We start from the raw sequence: 17830 nt of genomic DNA, 5'->3' as shown, positions 1-17830 counted from the left end.
CATCTTACACACATTTTCATATAGTATTTGATTGTAAGAAACACAGAACAGGGACATGACATCCACTTGGTGGGTTTTTATCAGAGCCAGTACCTTGGGAGGGGCTTCCATGGGAGTATCAGGCGGGGCGGTGACTACACTGATGATTGGCACCACGGTGGCCAAAGGCTGAGGCACAGGTGTGGGCACAGGAGGAAGAGGAGGAGTAGGAGGGGAAACAATTGTAGGCACCACCCCAACAGGGGTTGGCAGAGGAGAGGGAGGGGAGGCCATAATTGCTGTCGGTACGGCAACAGGAATACACTGCGACGAAGAAGGGAGGGTTGGCAAGGGAACGGTACAGGTAGATGGAGGTGCACTGGACTAAGAGGGAAGTTTCGAGAGGAGGAAGAGAGGGGATGGGAAAAGAAAGAAGAGGGCAGATAAGGCAGAGGTTAAGAGGGAGAAGAATTAGGAAAAAAAGGCAGAAGTAGCATCACAGGGAAGAGGAGGAGGAAGTAGGTAAACCCAGCGAGTGATCCGGAGTGACAAATATAAAGCATACTGGAAAAGACTTCACTCAGTCGCCTTGGCAATAGACAGCGAGCTAAAGCCCATCTTTACATCATATATAACTGGAGAAAACTGGTGTCCCTGATATATGATGTTAAAAACAAAGAGCTGAAGAAAAAGCTCCTTACAGCTCACTGAAATGTAATCACATTTGACAAACGGATACATCAACTCTATTAGTGACAACATCTTAAGCTCTGAAACCAAACAACAAATCCATGAACAAAATGGCTGCAAACACATGACTCAACCATGCAACCACAAAACAAAACTCACGAGACAAAGTGCAGGAAGGCTTTTAAGACTATGGGGAAACAAGCAACTTCCTCTCACAATGTAGATGGGCAACATTTTTACTACTTGAGACTACTTGGCTTCTCAAACGTTTCCTGACTGAGATTTTAAAAAGCGATTTCAGAAACCTCTTCCATCTTCTCCAGAAAATGTCAGAATGTCACTGGGAACAATTTCCTAGTCAACATCATGGAGAGCTTTTCGAAAGAGATAGAGAGAGAAAGAAAGAAAGAGAAAGAAAGATGCCTTTTGGTCAGAAAAAGTGAAGCCAATATATGTGGTTTAAACCTGCATTCTACCTAATGACCAGCAGGGGGCAACTTATGCAGTTGCAAAAAAAAAAAAATCTTTGCAGTCTTAATGACCCTACTTACTTCACTTGTGACCTTAGCATGATTTTTCCAAATAGGTTAATGATTTGAGTTTCTATCTTAAGCTATTTTTAATACTTACTTCTTTTTGTAAATTGTAGTACCATTAAGAGTAAAAGAAATCATAAATAATAAAGTTGGAATTTGCAAGTTTGACCATGAGAGTTGTTATGAAGGTGATGGTTAGAACAAAGCATATGTGAACAACTCCACATGTTCTTTCTTATGTGTGTCTTCGTACAAATGATTACTGTAAATATGTTTGATCTATGGTGTCAATTAGGTCAAAGCTATTGGCTTGTTGATCATCAAATCAATGTATTGATGTAGTTAAAGACACCCTAAAAAATGAGGGTGTGTGTTTGGAGCGTCTTGTTATTGACATCTATCATTTTATGGTTTCTATTCAGACGTACTTTTTGCTCATAACTTTTGGCTGCAGAAGACCAAGATGAAGGCAAATTTTAAAATGTTGAAGGACATCAAGTTGAATATGTCCATCTATTCTATGCAGTTAATTTCTTTAAAAAAATAGGATTTTGTGGGTCAAAAATGGCTCATAACACCCCCTATAGCATAAAACCAGGTTATGTTTTTCATGACGTACAACCTTACTTGGTGCGTTTCTACGTCACCAGAAAATTTAAAAAACCCCACAGCCCCTTCCTCCAGAAGCAAATAGACGGGTCCTCGTCATAGAAAACCATGCCCACGGATGCATATGAAGGGAAATGAACTTATGTGGTGTAGATTTGCTAGTTTCAGACTTCTATTCTTTCAGAGAGTTTCTGATTAATGGGACGGATTTGAGCTTTTGAGGGGTGTAACAGTAACACCGGACTTCATTTTTTACCTGATGATTCTCATCTGGCGACAGGTAACAGCTCAAATCGCAGCAGCGGAAACTTCCTGCAGCTGCAGCAAACTGCCGCGAATCTCCGCAGCTTTCTAGAGCTGCTGACAGGCCAGCTAACAGCGCTAACAGCTTAGACTAATACGGTTCAGGACCACCTTGCTTTTGTGCAGCTGAGGAGATTCAGGAGGGGAAAAGTCTTCCACCTCAAAGACGCTCTGTGGCGTAGCTGCTTTGTGAATCTGACTTTGCATCTTGCCAGTGAGCTGAGCTGCTGTCTGTCAATCATTTCTACCTGTGTATGCTGACCCGCCCACTCTCCATTCACTGAACACCCCACACCTCCCACCCCAACCCTTGCAGTTTCTGGCATTTTTCAAATTCAGCAGTAGGTGGAGTTACGCTTAAAGTAGGGGGTGTAGTTACACTTTTAAATATCTGCATATTGATATTTCAATTTTATTTAAGTTTTTAGGTAGAAGAAAGCAGTCTGTACTTGTATCTCTGGTAAAATAAACATTTGAAGATTCTCCCTCATCTGTCATATTAACCTCCTGCCATATTACCCATCTGCATTTCCATAAAACATGTTTATGTATTTTTTAATAAATGCTTTTAATTAATAAGGTTGTGAGTAGGAGTGTCTTAGGTAAACAAAGTGGAAATGACAGCTGGTATATACAAAAGAGAAAAATCTTGCATGTATGCTGTTCAACATAAAATAGATCAACACACAGTCACACTGAAACACATTTAGATTCAAAGGTACATCACGGTACGCAACAGGATGGATTCACACACAGTCACCCAATAACAGAAGACCCACATACACATATACAATGCAAAACGCAATGGTACCTGGAACAGAGTTAGTTGGGCAGCTTGGTACAAAAGGTAAAGGTGTTCTATACTGGGAGATGGACTTAGATCACACAGCTACACACACACACACACACACAAAACAAAAAAAGCAATACGTGAAAAACAGAAACAAACCCGGTGGTAAACAGGCAGCATGCCCATGAGTAAGCCAGAGAATGGAAAGGAAAAAAAACAGAAAATCTCTTGAGCTGATGAAGACTTTAAAGTGGAACAGAACAAGCTATAATAACACAGCACATAAACATCAACAGCATGAAATATAAGAATATTTATTTTATTGACATCCAAATCTGAATTTCATCTGTTTAATTACACATACGTCATGGCTTGTAATGTGTGCCAGTTTATTAGTTCATGCCTTTCAGCTTTCTCTGAAAACATGTTCAGCTGGTTACAGCTGGTTGATATTAAGACTCTGAAAACATACTGTAGATTAAGTATATTTACTGAATCTGTGTGCATGCCTGTGTTAATACCAAAACATTAAATTCAATCCAACAACTGTTCTAGTTTGGGTGCATTGATGACTACTTTTTTCTATATATTCACTTTAAAAATCCCGTACCTGTGCAGGCACCTGTTGTTGAACTGTGTGTGGGGGGCTTTGAAGAGATGCACTACTCTGACTAGATGATACAACCTGGAGGAGAAGAACACAGAGATGAAGATGTTCAGAGGTAAGATGGTAGTAAATAAATAAGTGAGAAAAGACCACTAACACAAAATACTTCAGTAGGATGTGACCACAATAATGACTTATGTTGAATCTAATTAGGTTATATTTGCAGATATATTCCAGCTTATTCTATCATTTAAGCTCTTATTACATCTTTTGTACATTAAAATGGGATTAGAGCCACAACTACTTCAAGAGTTGTTTTGTGCAGTGAGCAGAAACATTTCTTCAGAACGACTGATTTTGTTGCAGCATCAGCTCTGTAAGAGAAATTACTGAATATGCACAAAAACTACAGGGTTACCATGTCTGCATTTTATCTCTACAAGGGTTTTAATGTTTCTTACTTGTTGGGAAGTCCCAGGAGGAGCTGGCTGGTTGGTGGCTGGCACCAGAGGAGGTCCTGAACTTGGCTGAGGGGTGGAGGCCCGCACCTGCTGCTTGGAAACAGATTTATAGGAAGACAAACAGAAAAAGAGACAGGGGGAAAGATCCAATGTGGCAGGATATGAAACCATTGAGGTGGAGGAAAGAAAAAAAAAAGAGATTGACAGCAAGGAGAGAGATAAAAAAAAAAAAAAAATCAGAACATGTTTATATTTCAAGAGCAAAAATTTCCATGAGTGCAAACACAAGGTACTTTAATCTCTACTGATCAGCTTTTATTCTTCTTGTGTATGCACCCATGCACAGACATTTATACACACTAATGCATCCAGCAACAAATATATGCACACTGACACCTGCTGTATGCATATACAGTAACACAACAGGCACTGTACTGGGGTTAGGCAGGGTGTAAGTAGGGTTTTGCTTTTGTTTTAACATGCAGGTAAGACCCTAAGTGATGGGCAGTGATAATAAGATGTTACATACTGCAGCTCAGAGTAGAAGCTTGAGAAATGCCAATGAATAATAAAATAGTCAGCTTAAGTGTTTAAAGCTTTTTCTGCTAACTCCCACCTTTGCTGACTCTAATCAACTCTACGTTTAATTCTTATTTCCAATACAATTCTGATGTATTCCCTCCATTCTGACAATTATGACCAACCTATTAGTGGATGAACCCTTAGAAGGCTGTTTGCAACTCTGTACTCATCATGAAGCTCACGCTCACCAAGTGTGAAGAAAGCTTATGCAGGTACAGCATGTTGCTCGAGACACACTGCTACCTACCTTTTACTAACAGTGCAGGCAGCACCGTAAACACGGCAAAACACAAATTTTATCGTTAAAACTGACAGAAAAGATCAGGTAAACTACATGAAACATGAGCTGATCGTAAAGAAGGAATTAAAAGAAAGGCTGAATGAAAATGAAATAAATGAAGAGGGTACAGGTGGTATTGAAAACATCAGCGTTCTAAGGGTTTAATAGAGTTCAGCTGTGATCTGCGAACCCAGTGTGTGAAGTTGCTCTTCAGTCTAGGCAGAAAATGACAAAACAATAAGGAACTGCTTTGAATTCAAGCTCTTTTACATTTACAAGGAAAACAACAGAAAGAACTTGTAAAACATACATATGAATGGCTCTGTACAAGGTTACACTGCTGGGTTTGTCTAAGCCCGCTCAGTTTTGTTGTATGTTTCTGTGTGTTTGACCATACAAATCAACAAAGTCTTGCTGATTTATACTACTTCAATGGAGTTTCAAGCCTGTGTGGAGACGGCTGTCAAATTCATCCTGTTTGCATCTAAGTTTTGATGTTTTTTAAGAGCGCAATTAACATTCTGATCATCAATTTGACCTTGGATTTGTATGAGCAAAATTCAAGTATACCATAGAAACGGTATACCGATACAAACACACATTTCTCATATACATTTATATATGAACATACAGACAAAATATTACTTACACTGAGAAAATAAATGAAATACACAACATAAATACATAAAGGAGGGGGCTTAGACTGTTTGTTCATAAAGCTTATATACTGGAGAGTGTCTCAAAGACTACCACCTGTATGTCCAACAATAAAGACTCAAATAAAATGTCCTGTTCTCCCCCAGATGTGATCTGTGTCGTGCCCTCTATCAAGTCTTCCCAGAACTAACAGGGACTGAAGTCATGCTCTTCATTATATTATTTCTACTCACGATTCCTCTGTGAGAGATTATGATGGGAGACTGTGAGACCCTCTCTGTGGGGGCTGATATGACTGGAGGGGGTTAAAATCACAACCAGACTACAAGATGACAAATAAGCATTAGCTGGGGGACCTGGGTCAGCAGGGTATAAAAACAACAGGGATTGGTGTAACTGCCTCTGGGTCAGATTACTTATATAATTTAATTTAATTACCCCTAAAATGAATCTTGCTATTTGATGGATGAAATTAGTTTCTATTTCCGTCTTACTGGGATGAGAACATTTTATGGTTTAACTGTCTTTATGATGTTAGAAATCTATGGCAGTATTTACCAAATCTTCTACCTATGTATGAGATATAAATAATTTGAAGCCAAAACAAGAAAGAGCTACTTCAAAGTATCATTAACATCCATAGTGATCTAAATTGGTAACTGACCCAGAGACCAGTGGGTGCTTAAGATCTAAACTGTACCAGAGGGGGGTTAGCAGCCTGCATAGCCAGGAATGACTCGTGGTATGTCATATCAGGTTGGGCTGGTACCACCCCTCCATGCCGAGCCCAGGCACTCTGCATCAGTGACTCCAGCTGAGTTGATGGTGCTCCACCAAGCGGGGGCTCAGACAACGGGGTGGGGGGAAAAAAGTTCTGCACTGAAGGGGGATGTCCCTGGGGATCCATGTGAAGCACTCCCCCTGATGAATCATAGTGTACAGACGAGGACGAGCGAGGTATAGACTGGGCTGCAGAGGAATCAAAGGGAGGGAGGAGAGGTGGGGGAGGTGGTGACTGGAATTCTCCTGCGTCAGAGGAAGCCAGAGAGTCACTGGACGGATCTGGACTTCTGTCCTTTGTGTTTACACCAATGTGGTGAAGGAGAAGGCTTCCAGGGGGTATGGGAAGCTCCGGACTAATGTATGTATGCAGTTCCTCCGTCACCGGCTGGAGGCGGCTGTATGTTCCTGAGCCACCAGATCCTGTTCCAGAGCTGTCCTCTAGAGGGAGGTCCATGGAGCTCCTTCGGGCTCTGTAAAGTCTGGATGCAAGGAGATTTGGGTCTCCAGCAGCAGCTGCAGCTGCCGCCGCTGCTGCTAAATGAAATTCAAAAACACTTCCAGCAGATGGCGGGGCATCAGCCATAACTGGAGGTGCTGAAATAGGGAAGGAGGATGAGGATGCATGCTGCGGAGGATAGAATCCCTCAGATGACGAGGAGGAGATGGAACCACCTGTTGATGCACTCATGGGGGGTAAAGGTGGAGGTACTGGGCTGTGTGCACTCATTCTTTGTATAAGGTGTGGGTGTAAGAACCCTGGTTGAGAAGGACCAGGATCAAAGGCTAAACTAGCAGCTGCAGCTGCTGCCTGCCTCTGATGGAAACTCAAGTGGCCAAGCTGGTGTGCAGTCATTGGATATCCTCCATATGCCATTGCTTCATAATGGTCCAAAAGGGCAGCTTGATTCAGACTTAATCTCCTCACTGCTTCCTCGTGTTCTGCTCTCATGTCTTTAAAACCATACATACTTGGGTCAGACTGTCCTGGGAGATGGAGAGGTTCCCCAACACCAAGTCTTTGAGCAGCTGCGGCAAAACCAGGATTGACCATAAAAAGGGGTGGAGTATCAACACCTTCCATTCCAGAAAAGGGGTGGAGGCTGCTTCCATAGCGAGTGTAGGCAGGCTGGAAGTGTCGGGTGTGCGCCTCGAGAATAGACGTGCTCTTGCGTCTCTGTGTGTTGTACGCCTTTGGAGGCCCAGTAGGAGGAGGTGAGAAGGAAATGGGACGCTCTGGGATGGAAGGGAAGAAAATGGTTGGGGGGTCTGGGAGAGTTGGGAGAGGGATGCCCCCTCCTGTGCCTCCTCCACCTGAGCTTGCTCCTCCGCTGAAGGGGTGTGGCACTGAAAGCTGCTGCGACAATGAGATACAATGGATTTAATGACAGAGAGCCACGGCAAAGCCCCACATGAAATGGCGACAAATAATAACAAAAAATAATTCAAATCCAAGAGAAAAAAGGATTATATTAATCCTCCAAACTGAAAGCAGATTGCATGATTAGGAAGGAACAGAATGTAATCAAATGCTGCAAACTGATGAAACTAAAAGGTAAGGAAAAGATATAAAGCTGATTACAACAGAAGGGTAAAGTGATACACTGGTAGAGCTGCAGGAGAAAGACAGGCAGAGACCAGACAGAAAAGGAGAGATCTGCAAGCTCACAGGTGGATAAAATGGAAAGAAGAAATGCCAAACACTGATTTTAAGCGTGGTAATATCCAGATGCATCTTCAATCAGGAAATTTGTCTTTTTTTATTAAAAATAAGCTTGCAGAATTACAACTTTGTCACAGTCAAATTTAAAGAATATTGGAAAGTGCATTTCAACTAACAGCACTTTGAGATGTTTTCCTGGAGCCAAAAATTATTTCAGCCCTGGCTCTGATGCCTTTCCACTGAGATTTGAGGTTTAAGGTAGATTAAGGCAAATTAAAGAGCGTCTCTCCACCTCAACAGTGTAAGCCAGGGTCTCTGCACTGCTACGCTGAGCCTAGATGTTGGATGGATGTTAAAACCAGAAAGTCCACTGCAGCCATATTAACTCAAAATTATTTAATGCTGCACAATTTATGGGTCTTGAGGCATTTTTGTATTTGTGCTTTAAAACATAACTGCTGTGAAACAACCCACAATTAACATTTACTCAAAATAAGTATGTTACATATTTCTGTGGGGTTGTGGATATTTTTATTTGTCTTAGAACACAGCTCCTGTGAAGCAATCACAGATTAACACCTTAAATCAGTTTGTAAATCATATCTTCATCACGACCACGGCAGCCTCTGCTGTTTTCTGTAGACAGTGCTCTGCCCTACAGATCAGAATAAGTTACAGACATGGAAGTGCTCCTCAGCTTTATTAACAAAAAATCTGTCAATGTTTCACACTTTGAAAGGTTTGTTTTATTTATTGGTAAAAATCCAAGATAACACTTAATAATAAATAACAGCTTTTTAATACTACCTCACTCCAAGGGCTTTTTTTGGGAATATAATTTCTCTCCTAGAACTCTTTCTAGTTCCTGCAGTGGAAATGCAAATACATATATATTTTATTAATTCAAGCCAACTTGTAGAGTGCATGAAGGACCGTTAGTTAGGCAGGTGTTGTGCCGTGGATTTGTATACTATATAACTTGAGCAACATTAGTTTAATTTCTAGATTGAGGACTGAGCACTTTTCCTGACAGAAGATGCACATTTTTATTGGATTCTGGTGTCATAGACCATGGTTATGGATCATGACACTTTGTATTTAATAAGAACACACAATGGCCTACTAGAGGGAGAGAGAGTTAAAGAGATTGATGAGTCTGAACAATGAAAACAAGGACCTCTGGTTTTCCAGTCCAGGTCCTGAGGAATCCTTGATTTGAATATTTTGGAGCTTTCTCTGCTTTAACACACCAGATCTAATTCATTTATCAAGCTTCTGCTGAGTTTTATCCCGAGGTGACCAATTCATTAGAGCTAGGTGTGTTGGAACATTTTAACAATGCAAGGCAGGGGGTCCCCAGGACCGACTACACTAAACACTGGAGTAAAAATGATGTGAAATGTACTTATCATGGTAGAGATACCATTTAAAGATGGATTTTTCAGGCTGTTTTATTTGCTCAGCCCATGAAATTTCTGCTTTACATAAAAAGGTTTAAATTTTCTACATTACAACTTGAACTGTAACCAACAACATATTTTATGTTAATGTTAATTACTAGTATTTAATTAATTGAATTTCCAGATGTACATGACGGTGCATTCTTCTTTAAAGCATTTTAATTTTCATATATTTCAAAGGTCAGTGTGGCCAATGTTCATCTTTTTCTCTCTCTTCCCTCTTTGGTTCTCACCACCACAGGGATTATGTCTGTGAACCTACAGGGGTTGAGAACAGAGCAGGTAGGCTGGCCCTCCGCTGCCTGGCCCTGGGCTGAGAAGAGGCTGAGTGAAGGGGTAGGACTGTCTCCAGGGCCTTGGAGAGGCGCCCAGCGAAAGTGTCCCTCTCAGCTGCGAGAGGTGTGCTGGGGGAGGTGGTAGAGGTGGAGGTGTAGGAGGACAAGTCTGGAGGAGGTGTGGCAGGCTTTTTTGGAGGAATGGCCAGGGATGGAGGAGCGTGAGAGAAGGAGTAGGAGGAGGGGGGGACGCAAATAGACATGCTACGACTTCGACGGCAGTGTGATACGGGCTGCAGGCCAGGGAGAGGAGGTGGAAGAGGGTGGAACCAACATGAAAAACAAAGAAATTAAAAACAAAAATTCTTAAATATATATAACATAAGAATAACATGAAAAACAGGGAAAACTCAGATTAATTAAAGCAACAAAAAAAAAAAAAAAAAAAAAAAAAATCAGCGCTAACATGATTTCTTATTTCAGTCTGATAATTGACATTATATGCAAATTTACAAAGAGAATAAGTTCACCAACGACAGTCTGCTTCTGAATCAGTTCAGAGGCAGAATATCACAGGTTAACTTAACCAAGCATTTTTCATTAAAATAAATCCTTTACATGTTCTACATCATCCTACTATAAATAATTGTAAACAACATAAAGAAATTAACATGAAACGTACATAAAATACAACCTGAAGATAAATTTACAAAAGAAATAGAAAAAAAACATCAGGCATCAACAGAAAATGAAAACATTACATAACAAATAATCAGGTAAAATGATTTGTTAAGATAAAGCAAAAGGCTTTATTTACAACACAGACTTAAAAAAAACAACTCTTGATTGTGTGATAAGCCTGAGAAATTCTCTTTTAACTCAAAAACAGCCTCTCAAATGAAGCCAAAGCCATGATTGAGTTATTCCATCAATCAGCCCACAAACTGAATGATTATCCCAGTCAGCATGTCTGATAAGAAGCAAAGATCATCAGACCGCCAGATCTAATGCAGCTCACCTCTCCATTAGCAGCTGCTTTTCACGCTAATGTGTTACTGCTCTGTTGTATGCTGGGAAAAATCCCTGAATATATGTGAATGAAGTTATATGTAAAGCATATTGTAGATGTAAGACATTTTCAATAAACCAATCAGTTTCAAGTATCGCTTGGTCAGCAAACTTTACTGCACACGATTCTTCTGCTTGATCACTTTAGAAATAGCATGAGCCCAAATATACACAATCTAAATGATCAAAACAAAAATATTAAGAACATGAGTGATGAAATGAAGTATGTAACTGTAAAATGAATAAATAACTAGAATATGTGGATCTTCACAGACATGAGGAAGGGTTGAGACAGAGAAAGAAGGACTAAATGGTAGATGAGATAGCAGGACTGTGGGAAAGAGGGATGTATGAAACCCTGGAATATAAGGAAAGGGTGGATGACTTGACAGAAATGGCTGAATGGCAACAGTAGAGGACAAACTGCACTGGTCTGCTGGATAACTAAGTGAATAAGTAGCTTATGGGCTGACTGCTAGGGGGAGCATCTGACTGGGTACATCTTATCTGACTGATGGCTTAAAAAGGTGAAAATATTGACCGAAATTCTACTGTGTTTTTATATTTGGTTAAATGTTTTACACTGCATGCTTTGTTTGGTAAGAAAACAGTTCAGTAACTTCTGTTATGTTTCTTTAAGACACCGAAAGTCATTTGCATCAAATGAAAATAAATATAAAGTACTAAATTAAAGAAAAATAATAAAAAAAAATAAACTCAGGCAATTACCATTTACAGCCAATTCCAAACACTGCAAACATCATTCCACCTCACTTCAATACACACTGTGCAGAGTTCACTTCAAACTGATGAGTCATTTTCTATCAAATCTGTGAGGATGCCACTTCTCACAGACACGGTGAGACAGTCACGAGTTAGTTCAATCAAGTCATTACTTACCATCGGCTGCGGCGGCTGGGTGTAGCCTGGGTGTTGCTGCAGGGCAGCGGAGGGGTTTGGAGGGTATGGGGTCTGGGAAGGGGGCTGGGAAGAGGGGGGGCAGCTGTATGACATGGTCAGCTGACCCAGGTGGGGGGAGTCTGAGGAGAAAACGGAGGAACCCTGCCCACTGTCAACACCTCCTTCAGCTGGGAGAAACACAGAGGTAACCATTTGTAGTCCTCAAAGTAATGACTTCAACAGAAGCTCAAAAACTATGGAGGAAAACAATTAGAGGAAGGAATACTTTCCAAGGTAACTTCTGATTACAGTGGGATGACTTGGAATTGTGTGCACATTAGAATACTGAGACATAAATAGCTGATCTTGCTTTACAGGAAAACATTGACAATTACCCAGCAAGTATTTTTTTAGATGCAAGTTTTCACAATACCTGGAAAAAATGCCAGATGCTAATCTTAGATTGCGTAAGTATTCAAGGACTTTAGCAAAGTATTTTGAATTGATATGCTATTTCCAATCTTACATGTATGTGAGATGGCGGTCTGCTGATAGTGATGCTGTTGTTGCTCCACTTCGGGCTCCTCTGTCTCTGCCTGCAGACATACAAACAGAAGCAAGAGTCAAATTAATGCAAAGTACCAATTAAAACTAACTTCTACTTAAATACTGTCTATTGAATCCACATGTTCCACATATACAGAATCCTCCAACTGGAATATCGTCTGTAAGGTCTCTGAGCTTTAGATTGCGTCAGGTCATTGTACCGGTCCAACAAACCTGCGTGTGTGAAGTTTTTAAGGACTCTTGTTGTTGTTGTTCTGCCTCCAGTTTTCTCTTCTCCTGTTCTTCTCGTACCAGCTGCCTCTGTTCTCTCTTCTTTAGGATCAGTGACACACGGTCCTTGATAGCCTTGGCCATAGTCTTATGGTCAGCCTCAGCAACATAACCTGACTCAACCTAGGGAGTTAGAAGAAGATACACAAATTCAGACAGCAAACAGTTTACACCAGCCCCTCCATTCCATTCCTTTTTTGCAATAATATCTCAGAAATAATTATGTCAATTCCTTTTTCCTTACACCAACAAATAAAATAGAAGTGAGTCAAATTACCATGAACGTAGTAAAATCCTCAAAGCAAATGTGAAAGAAATAGCGGATCCACTTATTTATACCATAAATCTTTCATTTCTGAGTGGTGTGGTACCAATAATGACAAAAATTGCAAATATTATTCCATTATTTAAAGCCGGTGATAAAAACAATACACACAATTATCAACCAATCTCTATACTACCAACCCTCTCAAAAGTATTAGAGAAAGTAGTCCACTCCAGACTTGGTAATTACGTAGATAGATGTAACATACTTAACCCATCACAATACGACTTTAGGAAGAAGAAAACAACCTGTATGGCTATTCTTAATCTCACTGAAAAAAATATATGACGCTATTGATGAAGGAGAATGTGGTATTGGCATTTTCCTGGATTTGTCAAAAGCATTTGACACCTCTAACTTGAATATTCTCCTTGGCAAACTGCAACATTATGGTGTCAGGGGCACAGCACTCAGTTGGTTTAGAATATATATATATGAAAGGGAGCAATATGTTCACATAAAAAAATAGCGTGTCACAAGTTAAAACTAAATTGTGGAGTCCCGCAGGGCTTGATATTAGGTCCACTATGTCAACGATTTTATTAATTCTTCTAATGTCCTCCATAAAGTCATTTTTGCAGATAACTTGGATGGAGGATGATGAGATGAAAGGGGTGGGTCCTTGTTGAGAGCTTTGGGGCTTTCTTCGGGAGGGGGATGAGGGTTTTTTTTCTTAAGGTTTCTCTAGACCAGGGGTGCCCAAATCCGGTCCTCGAGATCTACCATCCTGCAACTTTTAGATGCAACCCTTCTCCAACACACCTGAATCAAATGACTGGCTCGTTACCAGGCCTCTGCAGAGCTGAATGACATGCAGATGACCTCTGATTCAAGCGTGTTGGAGAAGGGTTGCATCTAAAAGTTGCAGGATGGTAGATCTCGAGGACCGAACTTGGGCACCCCTGCTCTAGACTCTGTCTTATCACGTTGTTTTGGTCTCTCTTGTCTGTTGTCCTTGTCCGAGGGAACAGAGTGTCTGTTCAGAAAATAAAACAGGTTGGAGGCGAACAGCTTCACTCCATCCATCTTAAAAAAGTGCCTGCGGTCCCAGAAGAAGCTGAAGTTGTCTATGAAATGAACTGGATGTGTGGTACATAGAGCCGACAGCCATGCATTCAGACTAAACAGCCTACTGAATCTCTCCATTCCTCTGATGGAAGGGAGAGGGCCACTGATGAATATCCGGGCATCCAGACAGCTGATCGTATCCAGCAGTTCAGTAAAATCCTGTTTCGGCACCTCAGATTGTTGTTTCACAACATCATTCGACCCCACATGCCACAATTTGCGTAATTTTGCCTCTCGCATCTGATACCATATCCTTGGGAAAGCACAGTACTTTTGTAAGTTTTCCACACACATTTCTCACGTCTTTCGCACCGAAGTCACCAACAATCAGAGTCTGAGGCCCAGCCATTTGCTTTTCTTGTTGCCTTTTATTTTCTGACTCGTTCTTTGGTCTTACCCTGGTGTGTAGGAAGATTTCACTTTGGTCATCGGATGTAGATCCAGAATCCTGCAGCAGTGGATCAAACCTGTTCTGTAGTTGCATGTCCGGTTGTTGTAGAGAGGATTTATTAGTTTTCCTTCTGATAACTGGCCACGACTGTGTCTTGCTAATGAGAGGGGTTGAGGATGTGCTTGGTCTGGATGGTAGAGCAGGCCAGCCGGTCACATCGCTAATTTCAGCAAACTGGGCTCTGCCTGTTACTCGTCCTCCCATTTCCCTGTGAGATGATTTACTCTTTGGCTTTGCACCAAGAGCATTCCAGGGAGGACTATCAGTGAAAGAGTTATTACCTTGTACATTGTTCTCCTTTTTCTTTCCAGCTAAGTTTGTGCTAATCAGCTGTGTGTTAGCACAATCTTGTCCGCTGTTTTTTATTAAAGGCAAGGTTGTTTCATTGCCACACAATCCATTCACTTCCACATTCACCTCAAGCTGTTGAATCTTTGTTTCCAGCATGTTGATCCTCTGTAGAAGTGTGTCATAGTCATCTGTAGAGAAGGGCGGCATCTTGCAGCTGGTTAGCTTTAGCTCCTGAGTAACTGTAGATAAGGCTTCTACTATTTGTAGGCCACGCTGACATGACACTGACAAGATTGTAAGTCTTAAAAAAAAATAGCAGTATTCAACCAAATCTACCACAAAATACAGTCCCAGTGATTAGTGAGTATCCAGGAGTCGTTGCTCATGAGTTTCTTGAGTAGAAAAATAAGAATATTGGCAGAAAAATGCAGGCAGAGGGGAGAGCGAAGCAGCAAGCGTCAGTAGGGGACAGAAGCAGGAAGCAGGTAAGGGTCCTCAGATTGGAACGAGGTTGAAGACACTCTAGAAGTCAAAATGCCTATCCATCTTTAAAAAGAAATCTAAACATACATTACTATTAACATACACTTAGTTTGATAAAACACAGCTGGGATCCTCATAACAATATAAAGTTTTACAATAAATAAGAAAAATTACAATAACTTTTAATATAAAATATAGCCCTTACAATTATATTCAATGTGCAAGAGGCCTGATATAACTGAAAATATTTTTTTACATATTTAAAAGATGTAGGTTATAGACTTTAAGTAGTTTTAGGATTTCTAGATTTGGATAAACCAAATTATGCATAAATTTATTATTTGTGTGTACTTTGTTTTGGGGTCCTGTTTATTAGCCTTTTTATGGCTTCTGGGGTGACCCATTTTACAAGGCTTAACTATAACTGATTTATCTTAAACAGAATATAATACATGTCTTGTAAATAAATAAATTAAATTAAATAAACTTCTTTCTAAACATCATTTCCTTCTGTCTAACATCTTATGTGAAATTATCAATGTCTCAATAGTGAACATACCATTTCCTGCGCCACATCTTCAGGGACGTCCTTATTCAGATCATAGGAGAACTCGATTGCTTCGTTGTCTTTATATTTTCCTGCAAGCAAGGTTGTCAGTCAGTCAACCACTTGGGTGCAATGTCTGTCTAAAATATGAGCTTTGGATTTCAAGCTCTTTGTACTGTTTGAGCCATTACAGAAAAAATATGACAGAAAAGACTCAAATGGGTCATAAATTAGTTTCTAATTTCTTGCCTTTTAGCTTCTTGACGTCTTCTATCCTGAGCCACAATTTGATACCAATCATTTCCCCATCATCCTCCTCTGCAAGTTCAACCCTGACCCCCGTCTCCTCCTGGAAGAACGCGTGGGTCAGCAGCGTCTTTATGGCATATCTGGAGATAAAGAGCCCAAAAACTAAATTAGGATCATCAAAATGTTTTAGAAATGAGATTCAGCAAGAGACAGAAATTTAAAAAATTTAAATAAAAACATTGGCAATGAGGAGAACTAAAGCAACTTCTCTACACTACTTTATGCCAGACTGTTTAAACTCCACCTTGTAAGCTAACAGAACAGACATAAATTTTTGCTGGGATCTCAACATGTTGACATGATGTCAAAAGGTCAAGGTAGAGCAACTAGGCTGGAATGAAATGAGAAAAAAAAGAAGGGGAAAAAAGACAAGAATAAAAGTTGCTTTGGGTTAAGTCTGTAAAGCAGCTGACACAAGGTCATGACGAATGTGCTGGCAGACCCAAAACATGGGCAGAGCGAACAGAGTACTTCTTATTTCTAACCACAGACGCTGTGAGCTGGATCAGAATTTAGAGAAAAGGAGGATTTACCACTTCAATCTCTCAACCCATGCAGAAAGACATTTAACACAAAGTAGCTTTCATGCATTACTGGGTGTTTAATCAACACTTGAAACCACTAACATTAAAGACATTGAAGAAACAATGAAGATGAAAACAGACGATCTGGAAATCCAAACTCCTAAGATCATATGCAAACAAAACAGCTCCATATTTAGAGTTGGCAGTTTGTGGTTTTTGTGACTCACCGCTCATCTTTGTTTGTTCTAATGCAGCCGTCTATAATTTCCTTCACCTCAGGAATGGCTACCTTGTCAAAACTGGCAGGCTTCACTCCCTGCACAAGCAAAATAAAAGCGCAATGAATGCAAGGAAGCTTTCAGAGACACATCAACATAAGGCAGGAATAACTTCTCCTACTCATGCATAGGGAAGATTTACCACAAAGTCCAATCTAATTTATACACATATACAGCACTAAATTAAGTTTCAGATGTTAATGTATTCCAGTGGTTCTTCTCTGTACATGATGTTCTTTTTGACAGATGACCCAAATACTTGCTTTTCCTTTATTAAAGACAAAATGGAAGGAAGAGGAAAACTTTCAAAACTATAACAGCAGCATAACTGAGCCCAAATTAACTTAAACCATATTAAGTCTTCAGAATAAACATTTCATCATGAGAGGACCTGAGGTGTGTAAGAAGGTTCATAAATAGTTTCACCCAGGATCAAATTCCTGCTAAACCCATTTGAAGAATGAATCCCATACTTTCAGATTAAATTAAAAACACAAGAGCACATTTTGAGGGATAACATGAATGAAGAAAAAATAAAATAATATCAGCAGAAACAAACTGAGACCGTTGGCTCCAATCGAAGCTTCTGAGGCCAAATGATAATAAACACTGGAAATGTCCCAATGCTGAAAAAGCTACAACTGAATGAAAGTTCAAACAAACAGTGTTTAAAGTATTTAGTAGATAAACATATTAAGCATGGCAGGGCAACATGAGTTGGAAATAGTTGTAGTAGTTAAATATTTCTGCATATTTCTCATATTATTTCTACTTAACTGTTTGCTAGAAGGCTTCTGAATGGCTGGACATATGTTGTGACATTAAAAATGAATCAGGACTATAAAGAAAAACAAAACAAGAGCTGAAGCGAAATCTTTACCTTAAATATTGGAATAAAAGACAAACATTATTTCCATCTGTTTGCATGTAAAAGATGCAACGCTACAACCCAAATGATGTGTCACTTCACATTATCTGGTCTCTGCTTTTTCCGTACCAAATCTCCAGCCGAGTCCACCTGGCATACGTTTATTAAAAACGGATGACAAGTTGATTAAGCAGGGAATTAAAGTAGAT

At 40.1% G+C, this 17830-nt stretch overlaps 1 protein-coding gene across 1 annotated transcript in view; it reads right to left on the bottom strand.

Moving 5' to 3' along the window:
* The window catches only part of wnk1b (WNK lysine deficient protein kinase 1b), an 84956-nt gene that overhangs the window by 21085 nt on the left and 46041 nt on the right, over positions 1-17830 (bottom strand). The window contains exons 6-15 of the mRNA XM_041977997.1: positions 16703-16791; positions 15892-16031; positions 15655-15734; positions 12421-12600; positions 12167-12236; positions 11641-11828; positions 9660-9965; positions 6195-7628; positions 3976-4065; positions 3518-3592 (exon numbers count right to left, since the gene is read on the bottom strand). Coding sequence (XP_041833931.1) covers positions 3518-3592; positions 3976-4065; positions 6195-7628; positions 9660-9965; positions 11641-11828; positions 12167-12236; positions 12421-12600; positions 15655-15734; positions 15892-16031; positions 16703-16791 — 2652 coding nt within the window. The remainder of the gene's footprint in view (positions 1-3517; positions 3593-3975; positions 4066-6194; positions 7629-9659; positions 9966-11640; positions 11829-12166; positions 12237-12420; positions 12601-15654; positions 15735-15891; positions 16032-16702; positions 16792-17830) is intronic.

This window comes from Melanotaenia boesemani, chromosome 23 (genome assembly GCF_017639745.1).
Source record: "Melanotaenia boesemani isolate fMelBoe1 chromosome 23, fMelBoe1.pri, whole genome shotgun sequence".
NCBI classification, from domain to species: Eukaryota; Metazoa; Chordata; class Actinopteri; order Atheriniformes; family Melanotaeniidae; genus Melanotaenia; species Melanotaenia boesemani.
The sequence above is the reverse complement of the archived record's forward strand: the minus strand, read 5'-3'. Positions and strand labels throughout refer to the sequence as shown.